Genomic DNA, 12,500 nt, shown 5'->3' with positions numbered 1-12,500 from the left:
CCCGGTTGCCACTAGCGCCGTCAGCACCACCACCACAACCGCACTCACACCAACCGTAAAGTTCACCTGCAAGCTGTGCCTTGGCGAATTTAGCGCCGAGAACCTGACGCGAATAGCGCAATGCGCTTGTTCTTTCTGTACCGAGGTGAGTCCGCGGGGTTATATCATGAAATCGTATCAAGATAACATCCAGTTCGAAAGGAAATACCCTCTCACATTTTGCACACAGATTCGTGCGATTGTAACCCACAAAGTAGTAGCATCGAGATGACGTATAGGGGTAAACCCTAACGGTGTGCTCGCTTATACGCTGCTGTGCGTTGTTTACGTTGTAGATTAATGCTCAGGTGTTATCACGATTACCAACGTTGTTGGCTACGTTTGACTGTGCATTATGCTAACTGCGGAACTGGTATATCCCATTTTATTTCCTGCGAACAAATTGGAGGAAAATTTTGGCGTGTTCCACCTAAAGTTCGTGTTTTTTGAGAGTTCAAACTGTGCTTCAACTGGTCCCGCGCGAAAAACACATTTGCACAGGGGCACGTATGGGAGTAACCAGTTCGCACACCGTCGGTACAACTACGGTGACAAGATCGCCACCGATCAAGCCAAGACAAGATCTCCACCAAGGGTCACCGGCAACGGAGGTTGGCCTCCAGTCACGTAGCCGTCGATACCAGTCGCGCGACAGATCGAGAGAGAGAGAGAGAGAGAGAGAGAGTACCGTTCACCGATCTCCGACCCTACGTGTCAGTGAACTGGCTCCCCCCTCCCCGGTTGGCTACCTTGGGATGCCTACCCGTGTTCTTGCCCTCCTCCCCTTTTTCCGGAAGCACCGCTCGCTTACCGGTCGATGCAAGGGTCGAGTATGTACCGTTGACAGTTGCAAGCAGAAATAACTGTTTTTGTTGCGTTGTGTTGCGTGGCATCAAGACCGCAGACCACCATCAGCTCGAAACCGGTATCGTCGGTTACTATCCCGACGATGGGCGAAACTCGTACCGACGTTGTCTGGTTGAGCGTACAGTTACAGCAGCTCGTAAGCCTTTGCCTATCAGGAAGCAATTGAACAGCATTGGTGCCGGTGCCCTCCTAACGCGGTGCACATCTAGGATCCACGGTGGTACAAATTGCGATGCATCGCACCAGGCATCGAGCGCCGAGAAGTCATTAATGTGTGACGGTTTCCCTTGCTAGGGCAGCTAAATTCTTTATGCGATGATCCTACTGAGAAGGAGAATAAAGTTGATGTACTTCGTTGCGGTACAAATGGTGGTCATAAACGGAAGAAGGCTCATCCATCGTTGGTCGGGGTGATGTTATTAAATGTGTCTCTGGGGAAATATGTGTGTGCTCCAGGTATCATAACCAAGAGCAGTAGATCATAACAGGTGCTGCTGATTGGATGGGAATTCCCTCGTCAGGGGTTATTACCTGAAGGCAGTGAAACCATCACTTGTTACATATCTCATTTCTGTAATCCGTTTGGAGCATTGGATACTGACAATTGCGTACTAGAATAGCAGAAGGTAGTAAACAGCGTTTCGTATAGAGTGTACAGGGCAGATATACCCGGATGCGTCGAGGTCATTTCGAATGTTTTTCGTTTAAAAACACATTGCACCAAAAAAAACACATTTGACAAAACACCTTACGTTGTGATGACGATGTAGAGTAACCTTGAGTGTGTGTGATGTAAAAGAGTGTTCCTGTTGACAACGCGAGATCTTATAATGTTGCTCATGGCCTAATGAATTACCAATAAACAGCAACTATTGTATGAGCTGATACTTTACCTCGTCGTAAACCCCCATAGCATTTAGTACATAAATAGTAACAGTGAAACTACGTCACAGATCATCCCACTAGACTACAGCTCAGCCCTAGTCATTGCAAGGATAACTTTTTGTTTTCCCGTTCTCGAGTATCGTTATACACAAACCTCGGATCCGTTCTAGGTACACCAGCAGTCAAGAAGCTCGTGCTCAATGGCTCTTAGCGAAGGTGGTTGAAGAGTTGAAAATAACCCGAGCCAAACAAGACCGGACACTTCCTGATGCTCGCTGGGCAGTCGGTTGAACTCGGTTCCATTTTTTTTGCATTGGTACTGGATTGTACTTGTAATCTGGGACGAGTCAAAAGAGCGCCCCTGCCGCAACGCGCAAGATACTCGACCGCACCGCAACCCTCTCCAGCTTCGCCAACAAAAGTGCACCCTCTTGAGGGCAGTGGTACGAGGAGAATGGTTTTGCTGTGTTTAGCTATTTTCTGTTCCTTCCATTCACTCCGTTCTTACGGTGGTACGCTGGAAGAGCGAAACTGAAGTATCGTGTATACGTGCGTTGGGTAAAAATAGCACGTCACTGACCTAGAATACGGCATCGCACGTTAGAACACCGACCAACCGGGCCCGTAGGTAGCGTAGTGCACGCTATAGTGATATATGATACACGAAGAAGGTGGCGATTGGAGGGTCTTGCAAGGTTCAGTGATAATGAATTTAATTTTAAACCACATAGGCACAATGATGCTATCCAAAACCAGTGCATTTAGTAAATTTTGCAACTTCTTGATTGTTTATTTAACGCCTTAACAACCTGTACTGCTAAGGCAGGGCTGCCTTTTTCAGCAAAAAGTGTAACTGAAGTAAAGTAGTCGAGTTGCCGAGTTGCCGAGCTGCGATACGATCTGAGCTCGGCATTTTTCCATACCTGGAAGAAGAACATTTCCATCTCATTCACTCCGATCACCTCACGCCGGGGGGAAGGAACGTTTGGCAAGTCACTGAACTCTAATCGGTACTGCGCCGTAACGCCGTTGCTATGACACATCCCATCATGTCAGTTTGTTCACTTGACACCACAGCACAACACTATTATGCAGGGCATCGTCGACTCACACCATCGCTTGAGTAGAGTCACTGTACGCTGCCAGAAAGCATTGGCCCATGCCACGAAGTGGAGGCTCTCTTTGCCCGGTACTTCACCTCTAATGATATGCGACATCGGTCGGTGTACTCTGGAGGTTGCGGATAAACAGATTCCAATCTTGGACGTTGAGAACTGCTAGTTGATGTAGGATTTTTCTCCTTAGTGTTTCGAAAAGATGCATACGAAGCACGTCGAAGAGTGATTTATCGGACTGTTGTTTTAGTTCTCAGTTTATACATTAGGAATTAGAAGAAATATCAAATCTTTGTTATTTTATAAGCTAATACGAAGTCGAAGCTTTCGCTAGGATAACTATCCGGCCTGTGATCTTCTGCTCAACCACAATAACAACGTCACTATCGTTCTGCGGTTGAAAGCATAATCTCGCAGATTCCATTAACACAAGCAACAAGCAATTCACTCCGACCGAAATACAAGCTCAAAAGTGGCCTTGAATAGCTGTTGGATCTGGACCATAAGTTCGTAAGGCGTTGGTGATGTTTTATGTCATTAATTTTCTTCTGTGACCTATGACTTTTACTCATACCTTTTGCCAAGTAAAACTGGAACCATTGAATGGAAGGCGGTGCAGAAAAAAAGTATGCTCTATGCGATGACCTTGCGTTCTAAAAAGTTTCTCGCGCACTACGAAAAACGAAGGAATTCGATCCGTTTATTTTAACGCACATCCCTCTTCAGAGCCAAGAAGAAAGATCTTGCGGCAAGGTTCGAGAATTCCCAGCCTCGCATTGAATAGCGGTGGGCTTCATTTATGATAAATCAAACAAAATGTATGTACTGCACAGAATAAATTAAACAAATAATCAAGGGCGCACGATAATCGACTACATCAGACCCCGAGAGTCGAGTGAACCTTCTCCGGCGAAGAGTGTCCTGCGCACCGGGAGAAGGCTGGTCAAGCGATTGTTAAGTGGATTACACTCGAAAGGACATTCTTTATTTCTCCTTTTTTTCTGTTGGCACCATGAGATATGCGTTCCAGTTCTCACAGCCGCAAAGGGGCAACCGTCTCGGGTGGTAGAATGTAAAACCGTGCGACGGTGAAGGGACGTCCCCCTGCGTCAACTGCTCGTGTCACTGTCGGTTGGGTATTTGCGCGAACCCAGAGAGAGGATTCTCTGGTGGGTGGCACTGGAACGACACCAACGACCCAGTTCCGAGAATACTTGGGCCCGGGGGCCGCGTCGAAAGCCACTCGCCGCACACGCCGGGTTTCGGATTTCATCCAATTCCATTGTCGTAGGAACAATTCCCACAGTAGCAGTAGTAATGTCCGGCTGCTTGTGTTGAGCTGCTGAAACAACAATAAAAATGTCACCGAGCGGTTGTTGGCACACATCCAATGTCGTTCACGCCCTCGGGATTGCATTCCTATGATGCTCGCTCGCTAACACTGACAGTCAATGGCACGGCGAAATATGTGATTACACACATTCCCAGGTTCACCGTCCAGGGCGCGGAATGTCCCGGATGTTCTACAACAGGCGCCTCAAATCGCTTTTCATTTCACTTCCAGATAGTTAAACCTCATCCCCCAAAAAACCGTTCACCACGCGTGGCACGGACGGAACATAAATTGCATCATTTCCGATTCAATTGTTTTGTGCGGAATGCGTTAGAAGTCCCTTACCAGTGGTTGAGCCGTTAAACGGTGGCGCCCGCTTGTGTGTCACGGTATCGAAACTCACTTCCAGACTCGCAGTCGCAGTGACAGATACTTTGGAGCGAACGCGATTTATGGCTTCGCTCTTTACAATAGACTTTATGCGGTGTCCCCTTCCATCTCTCGGTTCTCGGCCCTGGTGGTCTTTTGGCCATCAGGTGCGCACACACGGTGGTCTCAATCCCGTGCACAACAGAACCGTGCAGCTTCGTGGTTCGAGCATAAAATTCTGGCACTCGCTTGCTTGCGTCCGTTGCCCGCCTGCTAGATTAATTATTCCGCGCTACGTGGATAAGGGACCGGAACGATGGCGCTGGAATGGCGATGAAATATTCAGCGACGGTGTCGTGGCCACCGGACTCACGTGAAGAAACTCGCTTCACCTGACTTTCGGTCTTCGTGATCGTACTGCCGAACTTCGAACTCGAATTCCTAGCTCCTCGGAAGCCAACCATAAATTCTTTGCAATTACGTGATCCAATTGGTTATGAGCGCTCGAAACGCTCATTTCGGTTCATTGTTCTGGTTCTCCGGCAAGGGTTGTCCCCCCCCCCCCCCGGGCCTTGGATCTGGTGCTGTTGGAATCCGGAAGGTGTGTTCGCCATCGCCTATCTCGCGACATCATCATCATCAGCCGTGAGGCTGTCAACATGATTAAACTCTCTGGCAGTACCACACAGCTCAGAGCTTGACACCATTAATGCGTACTTTGGCTGTGTCCACACGAAAAAACAGAACACGCAATCTTCCTAAGTGGAAGCTTCCTTAACCACACCACGACCGTACGGGAAAGTCATCGTGCATCGGAACCGTATACTCGTTACTGTAGGCGGAAACGGCGCTGCAGGTCGTGACAGTTGGAGCTGTCAGTCCGAGGGGCGGTTTTTATTGGCAAAAAACGATCCTTTTTAGAGAGCGCGTACCCAACACCATCACCGAGTAGCGCACTCCAGCACTCGCCGAATAGCAGGAAGCAGGGAGCAGCGCATTAGCATCGATCGATACCCGGGCTCGGTGATGCTGCTGCTGACGGTGCAGAAGCTGACGGCTTAAAGAAGACCCCCGGCCACCCCGGATGATGATGATGCTGGATTCGTCGGTTGGGCACCGGTTGAAGTGTGATGATAATCAGAATTGCGACCGAACGCTTTACGACGAGACACGGAGAGAGAGAGAGAGCGAGAGAGAGCACCTCTCTTGACAGCATATTTAGGCGGATATTTTGCGCAGTGTGCTCTGCCGGATCGGCAAGTATTCTGCCGGCACGTCGACAAGAAGTTTGTGGTTTTCGGATTTCCACTTCACGAACGTTAAAGTAAATGTTATGGACTTCCGCAGCCTCCTGCGATTCTGCCGTTGCTCTCTCACAAACACACACACGGCACTAATCATGGCACACTTTGCCATCGAGTGCAGTTTGGAGCCGCGATGGAGGAACACGCCCGCAAGTGGTCAGCACTTGAGTTGATTAGGCCAGGCCTCCCCCTAATTTCCTCACGATGATCTCGATGTGAAGTGTTCCAATCGTGGCGTCGATAGCCTGTGTGATAAAACCCCGGTCGCCATGGCCTGGCACTAATCTATGCCACGGACCAAACATACCCGCGAGAGATCGCTCGATAGCTTGATCGACCGACCGATCGTTACGTGCAGTATATGCATTATGTTGGCGACGCCACATCGCACGCCATAACGCCACGTTTTTCCACCGGGTTTAGTTCCGCTCGGTTCCGCTTTACTCGATCGCTATCGGAGCGGTCGCGCGGAGCCAAGGCACTGCTCCCAAGTAGCTGTCGATCGTTTAGTAATGCTTACGCTGAACCGTACGGGGTTTCTAGCGAATGGCCTATCTTACAATCGCACTGGCCAAACGGCGAGGGGGCGCGGCCATCGCTTACGAAACAATGGCACGTGGCGTGCTCGATCGCTGTCGAAAGGGACACGACAAATGGCCAAACGTTTATCTGGCTAAAAAATAAAACAACTCCCCACCGTTGCACGAACTACTCATCTGGCTCAATCTAGATTTTCTCGGTTCCACCGGCACGAGAACCTCGGTGTGCCGTAATACGATTACCGGTTGAAGTGGATCCGTCCAGGAGCGCACAACACAATGTATGCACGCGGGCGTGTGTGTGGCACACTGTCGGCATGATCGTGAATCATGGATCAGTTTTGCAGTGAATAGCGTGTGCCATTTGTGTGTCGCTTCGTAATTACTGCAGTTGGAAGGGTGGTAACGTAATGGATAACCTTTCCACCACCACCCGCTCAGATTGTTCTTGTCTTGCCAGGATAGCCTGGCATAGTGCATTGGATTCAATCAACAGAGGCAGAAGATGCACTAATGTTGCATGCTTGAATACCCCAACGGTCCATGGTCGTTGCGCCATCGTCGTCGTCGTGCGTTCGTCTGAAGGACCTTAACACAATTAGCCCAAATGATAAGAGGGAAGTGCTGGCTGGCTGGCTGCCTCATTACGACATCTTTATTAAACAACCAAATTACTCTCATTAGCACCGAGGACATCTCTTCCATGCGGCGAATATCTCGGAAGCCGAAGCCAGTGGCGATGCTAAGCCGGCATCATGATGAACTACTACGGACCATCTGGCTTCGATAAGAAGCAGCCATCATCAACTCCGTGGTGTGATAGGAGTGCGTTGTGACCCCGCTGCTGATGGGTGGCCCTCTATAGGTCGGTCAGTCCGTCACAGACGGATAATTGATGTGTGTTTGTGTGTATGCCTGAGCTGTGTGCGTCGCAGCAAGCCAGCTGTCGATTGTTTAAATTAATTGCAGCATATTTTCCTACTTCTTCTGCCTTCCTCCGGCTTTTCGGCAGGATGGCATTGCTGTTATCGCGATGCGAGAAAAGGTCGCATAAATTCAACCCCTGTCGCGCGCTTCACCGTGTGCGTGTGGCGCTTTCTGTCGTTTAGGATGATGTATATCGATGAACGGGGCGAAAGGTTAAATGTGTGGGGCGCAAAGATGGCTATTATTTTTTGCATAATTGTTGCCGCTATTTCATGGCTTTAGGTTGGGGCGCAGCGTCATGATGAAGTGGGGAATAACCAGGAAAAGGTAGACTTAATAGTTGATAATAACGTAGTGAAGGTTTAACGGTGACGATTAGGCAAGGGAAAACAGCGGGAAAAGCTGCGTTGATTCGAGCGATAAAAAATGGCACTTCAGCTAGCAGTTTAACCTTGAAGCGAATGAACAGTTGTTGCTTGCTGTTCATATTTAAGGGAGCTCTTTGTGAGATGGCAAGATGGAAGCGGAAAATGGGAAACTCAAAACCACACGATATAGCACGATCATGAACATAACTTGCAACTGATAGCAATTCCAGGAGAACGGAACCTTTAAGAAGCCAAAAAAAAGTTTGCGATACTTCCTAGCAATACGCTCGCAATACTTCCCAGCAACGTTCGTTTGCTGTTCTGATTGTTGTGAACTTTTCGTACAAGAAATTTTATGGTTTTATGCGGAACCTTGCGTGATCGTGAAAAGATAACGATCGGACAGCAAACACCGAACGATCTTTGTAGATCATCAGGAGGACAAGGAAACAAGGAGGACTTGTCCGTCTCCGATACTATCCTGGATGCAATAAATCTGAACGGCATAGTTACCTTTTATTACGATCACCACCGACAGTAATAAAAGGTAACTTCACTGTTCCTTCCATCGTGGTATTGTTCGGCAGAAATTCTGTTGTGCCAATCGTATACTTAGTACGGTTTTAAGGCCCCATTAATGGATTTGTCACTACAGCCTTGGAATAGTGAATGGCTTTATTGCAAGATCCGTAAATTCTTTAACAAGCACTACGCATTATATTCGTGTAGCGTTGCAGCCGTTGTGCTTTACAGTTTGCGTTCGGGAAGGTTTCTAAAACGGAAAATAAACAAACGGTGTTTGTCAGATTGACAAAATGTTTGCTTAAGAGAATAGAATCGATGCGAAGCTGCATAAATAATGCTTTCGATAAATACCGATAAAGTGAATAGATATGATAGAGCACAAAAAGTAAATTGAGTTTCAAACACAACTAACGTCGCTTGGTGTTGGACTTTAATTTCACAATTGTTGTTTTTTGCGTTCCAGCTAAGCGAAATGCTTCGACATCGTTTTTAAAAACTGTGTAATGAACACTCACCCACACATAGCAGCATAGAAGCTGTCCTGTGGGATGAGCATAAATTCCAGTTAATCTGGTTTCTATTTTTTGCTTTTTCTATTCCTCCCTGAATCTCTCTCGTTTGATGGTGGCGGTTACACGGGAAATCCCTTTTACTAACGCACAGTTTCCATTCCTTTCTATCCCCTCAGTGCATGACGGCCTACATCGAGTTCGAAATATCCGAGGGCGCATACGAGGTGTCCTGCCCGGATGCAATGTGTCCGGCGCAGGGAATCATCACGATGGCAGAAATATCCGCCCTCGCCTCACCATCGCTGGTGGAGAAGCACCACCGCTATCGACTGAATAGAGGTAAGTTGTGTTATAATGGGGCCTAAGGGCCAGGCAAAGGGAGATGAGAAGGATGTGATGGTACCGGATTCTTCTGGCGCGCGGGGGCTTTGGAAGCTCTTTCACCACTGCACTTTTTGCTGTCTCGTGTGATAAATTGCCGTGATTGGCGAATGCGCGAGCTTGGTACGTGGGAAGTGTTAGGATAATATAGCCCGTCTCGTTGTTCTACTCTTCGCGCGTTTGGGCCTGGTCGTTCTGACAATCCAACGGATAATATGCAAATAGAATGGAGGGAAGCATTGTCCGGCAGAAGTTTCTTGCTGAGCTCGTTCATAATATGATCTAGGCTGAAATTATTTTTTCTTCTTTTCAATTAAGGCTTTTATCCTTACTACCATGTCAGCCATTTTACCTTTGTTCTTCACTTCCGAGAACATTCCTTTTTACCTTTATAACCATTGTTCTATTATGTTGCTCCTCAGCTATTCTATTAGCTTGTACTTTATACAGCTTTTGTGTGTTAATCGTATAAGCCTTCTGTTTGCCAGGATCATTCTAAAGCCAGAAGAGGCTGCAGAGCTTCTAATAGCAAGCAGGCAAATGGTCCTTTTGCACTTTTTTTTTAAAGTATGCTTGTGTTCTTTTGCTTAAATAACCCTTTGTCTGAAGCATTGTAACAAAAAAATTCTTTCTAGTTCAATAACAATCTCGCCTACAATTACGTGGATGTTGCTTGATCCGTAGCGTTATCTAGTTAGAGTATTTCGTTGAGATCGTGGTCGTGGATGATTCTGAGAAACATCCTTTAGTGCCTATACGAGTTTTTAACTATCATTTACTAACCCCTGCTGGCTGAAATTTCGCTGATCGCTTTCTTTGCGGATGTGGCGGTTATGTTGAAACCCTTCCAATTGGAATTTGTATAATTAGTTTGCCAACCCGTTTCGTCTATCCATTCTCACGATCTTACAAATTCTGTCAGGCTGGAGTGATCAGCACAAACAAGAGATTGGATTGGTCATTTATCCAGTTTGTTTGCACGGCGGTTAGAATGCTACGTTAGAAGTAATTTGTATGGTGATGAGGGCTTCTTCGACTGCTTTTTATTATGTTCTCTTTTTTCATGCATTGAGCCCTTTTATAAATAATCTGGGTAGCCCAAGTCAGCCACATTTGTTGGTTCAGCTGCCCAGATAGGGTTATAGAAACTTCATAGGTTTAGCCGAAATTCTTCGGCTTTTCAACGCGTCTGAATGGAAGTATATTACATTAGCATGTATTATATGCTCTGACAGATAAGCCATAGGTCAATGCACCCGGGCAATGATGATTTTCAAAGTAAAGTTCAATCCTGCTACTAGCTCTTGCAATCATTAACGACTAGCAAAGGGGCATTATTTTTCTGTCACCATTTTTTAAATTCATTTAGACATTTGCGACGATTTGAGCAGTATTGCTTGCACGAAGGCAACAGAGACAAATCTGTTTCCGTTTATTTTAAGACTACATTGACTTTGATCGCTCATAAATGCGCACTTCATTCGATGCCCATGAGTCCATTAGGGAAATAACAACAGAATAGCAAAGAATGTCCTGTGAGGCATGTAATCGATGCTGATGCGAAAGTAAAATTTGTATCTTCGTGGTAATTATCGGTAGAAGCTACCGCTTAGCTGCAATACGCCGCTCACATCAACTACCCCATGACTCATACCGCAAGTGGTGGTCACTTTACGGATAGTGTACATTACTCCTCCTTTCCCGCCATTTTACTTTCGAATTCGAGCGAAACACACGCAATGGGTTACGCCGAAAAGAGTACCGATTCTACGCCGTGGCACTAAAGTGTCGCCACAAGTCACGGCGAACCCGGCACAAAACACCATTAATAACCGGTTTACCCATTCAATGCCGTACCGGATTTTGACGGGGAGAGCGAGACCGCGGTCATTCTCCTGAGGTCTCTCCAAGCCACATTGTGAAAGTTACAACATGCGAAAGCATTTTTTTGTGTGTTTTGTGTCTGTTCCGAGGAGTCGGGGAAGCGGTCGTCCCGGTTTATGAAACAAAACACACCGGGACGGTTCTGTGACCACCACTGTTTGGTTAAGAACGCCGTACGTGAGGCGCACGTTCCGGTTGCCACAGAATCGCCCTTTCCTGGCGAGTGGAGTACGAGTGCGAGTGACATAATCATGGTTGCATTTTCCTTTGCTTCCGAGATCCGAAAGTCAGTCAAGGAAGGTTCTTTCACGAGGTGCCCAAGGTACTGCTTTTTGCTCATCATTGCTGGTGGAGCAAACGTTTGTTTGTCGAGCATCTCAATCTGATTCGTGGTACGGAGAGAAAGCGGAATCCTCCAGTTGAATATACTGGTGTCACCTGTTGATCTGTGGTGGCTTGTTTGTTGAAAATTCAACCCCAACGCCAACCAAACCGTAGCAAGCCAACCACCAGCCAACCAACCGGCTCGTTACGGCTTATCGCATCCCTGGTACCCTGGTGGTCTACGACCGGTTTCTAGGAAGATTCTCGAATTCTCCATCCATTGCCTAGCCTTTACGTCCTGGCTGGTGTCGTGATAGATCAAGCTGTAATGTTTGAGCCAAATCTGGGCTCAGCCGGGAGGATTCTAAGCGAATGATTAATTCAAAACAGTTCATGCTCGGTATCCATGCCTTCGTCTATCCATCGTACATGCTGTGGGTTGACCGGTTGATTACAGAAACGGAAAGACGGGGTGGGAGACAAAGCGAATTCACCAATCGGGTTTTGGTTTGTTAGCCAAAAACGTCGGTCTGCCGAGCTGGTAAGCGAAGCAGATGAATAATTTACTTTAAATTAACACGAAACATAAAGCACTCAGCTTCTACGATGGATCGAGAACTCGCTGTCGGGATATGCATAATGAGGCATCAAACCACCCTGCTTCTTCCAGAAAGTGCATGGGAGAATTAGAATGTTTACCTCGTTTCGGCTGATTTGGCTCTTAAACCCGGCAAATCACGAATTAGCCAAGTAAAATGTTTTTTTTTTTTGCGCGATTATGGGCGATCGGTTGTTTGTATGTTCTGGAAGGATCGCAAATGATTGTATAGTAGATAAGTTGGCGGAGGGATATCGTTGGATGAGTTATTATTCGGCAACACACCCTTTTGTTTCATGTAAATAAGTCACATCGCATACAGAGAGCAACTGAAAGAAAAAGGACATATTCGTGCAGAAAAAACAACGTTAATAACAACACAAAAATGTTGTGACAATGTATAATGGCAACTGCAACAAAGACAGTAAATTAAAAAAATGTAAATAAATAGTAAGAATGACTTTTACATCCTTATCAGGTGACAGTACCAACATCCTGTATTCCATGTTCCATCGCTCTGATTGTATCGG

At 46.9% G+C, this 12,500-nt stretch overlaps 1 protein-coding gene across 3 annotated transcripts in view; it reads left to right on the top strand.

The window, feature by feature from the left end:
* LOC125954580 (serine-rich adhesin for platelets) overlaps positions 1-12,500 on the top strand; it is a 48,597-nt gene that overhangs the window by 33,107 nt on the left and 2,990 nt on the right. For all 3 annotated transcript variants that reach the window (XM_049685009.1, XM_049685008.1, XM_049685007.1), the window contains 2 exons: positions 1-145; positions 8,960-9,122. The exon at positions 1-145 is cut by the window's left edge and continues 1,313 nt beyond it. In XM_049685009.1, the coding sequence (XP_049540966.1) occupies positions 1-145; positions 8,960-9,122 (308 nt within the window). The remainder of the gene's footprint in view (positions 146-8,959; positions 9,123-12,500) is intronic.

The sequence above is a fragment of the Anopheles darlingi genome, chromosome 3 (genome assembly GCF_943734745.1).
Source record: "Anopheles darlingi chromosome 3, idAnoDarlMG_H_01, whole genome shotgun sequence".
Taxonomy (NCBI): Eukaryota; Metazoa; Arthropoda; class Insecta; order Diptera; family Culicidae; genus Anopheles; species Anopheles darlingi.
The sequence above is the reverse complement of the archived record's forward strand: the minus strand, read 5'-3'. Positions and strand labels throughout refer to the sequence as shown.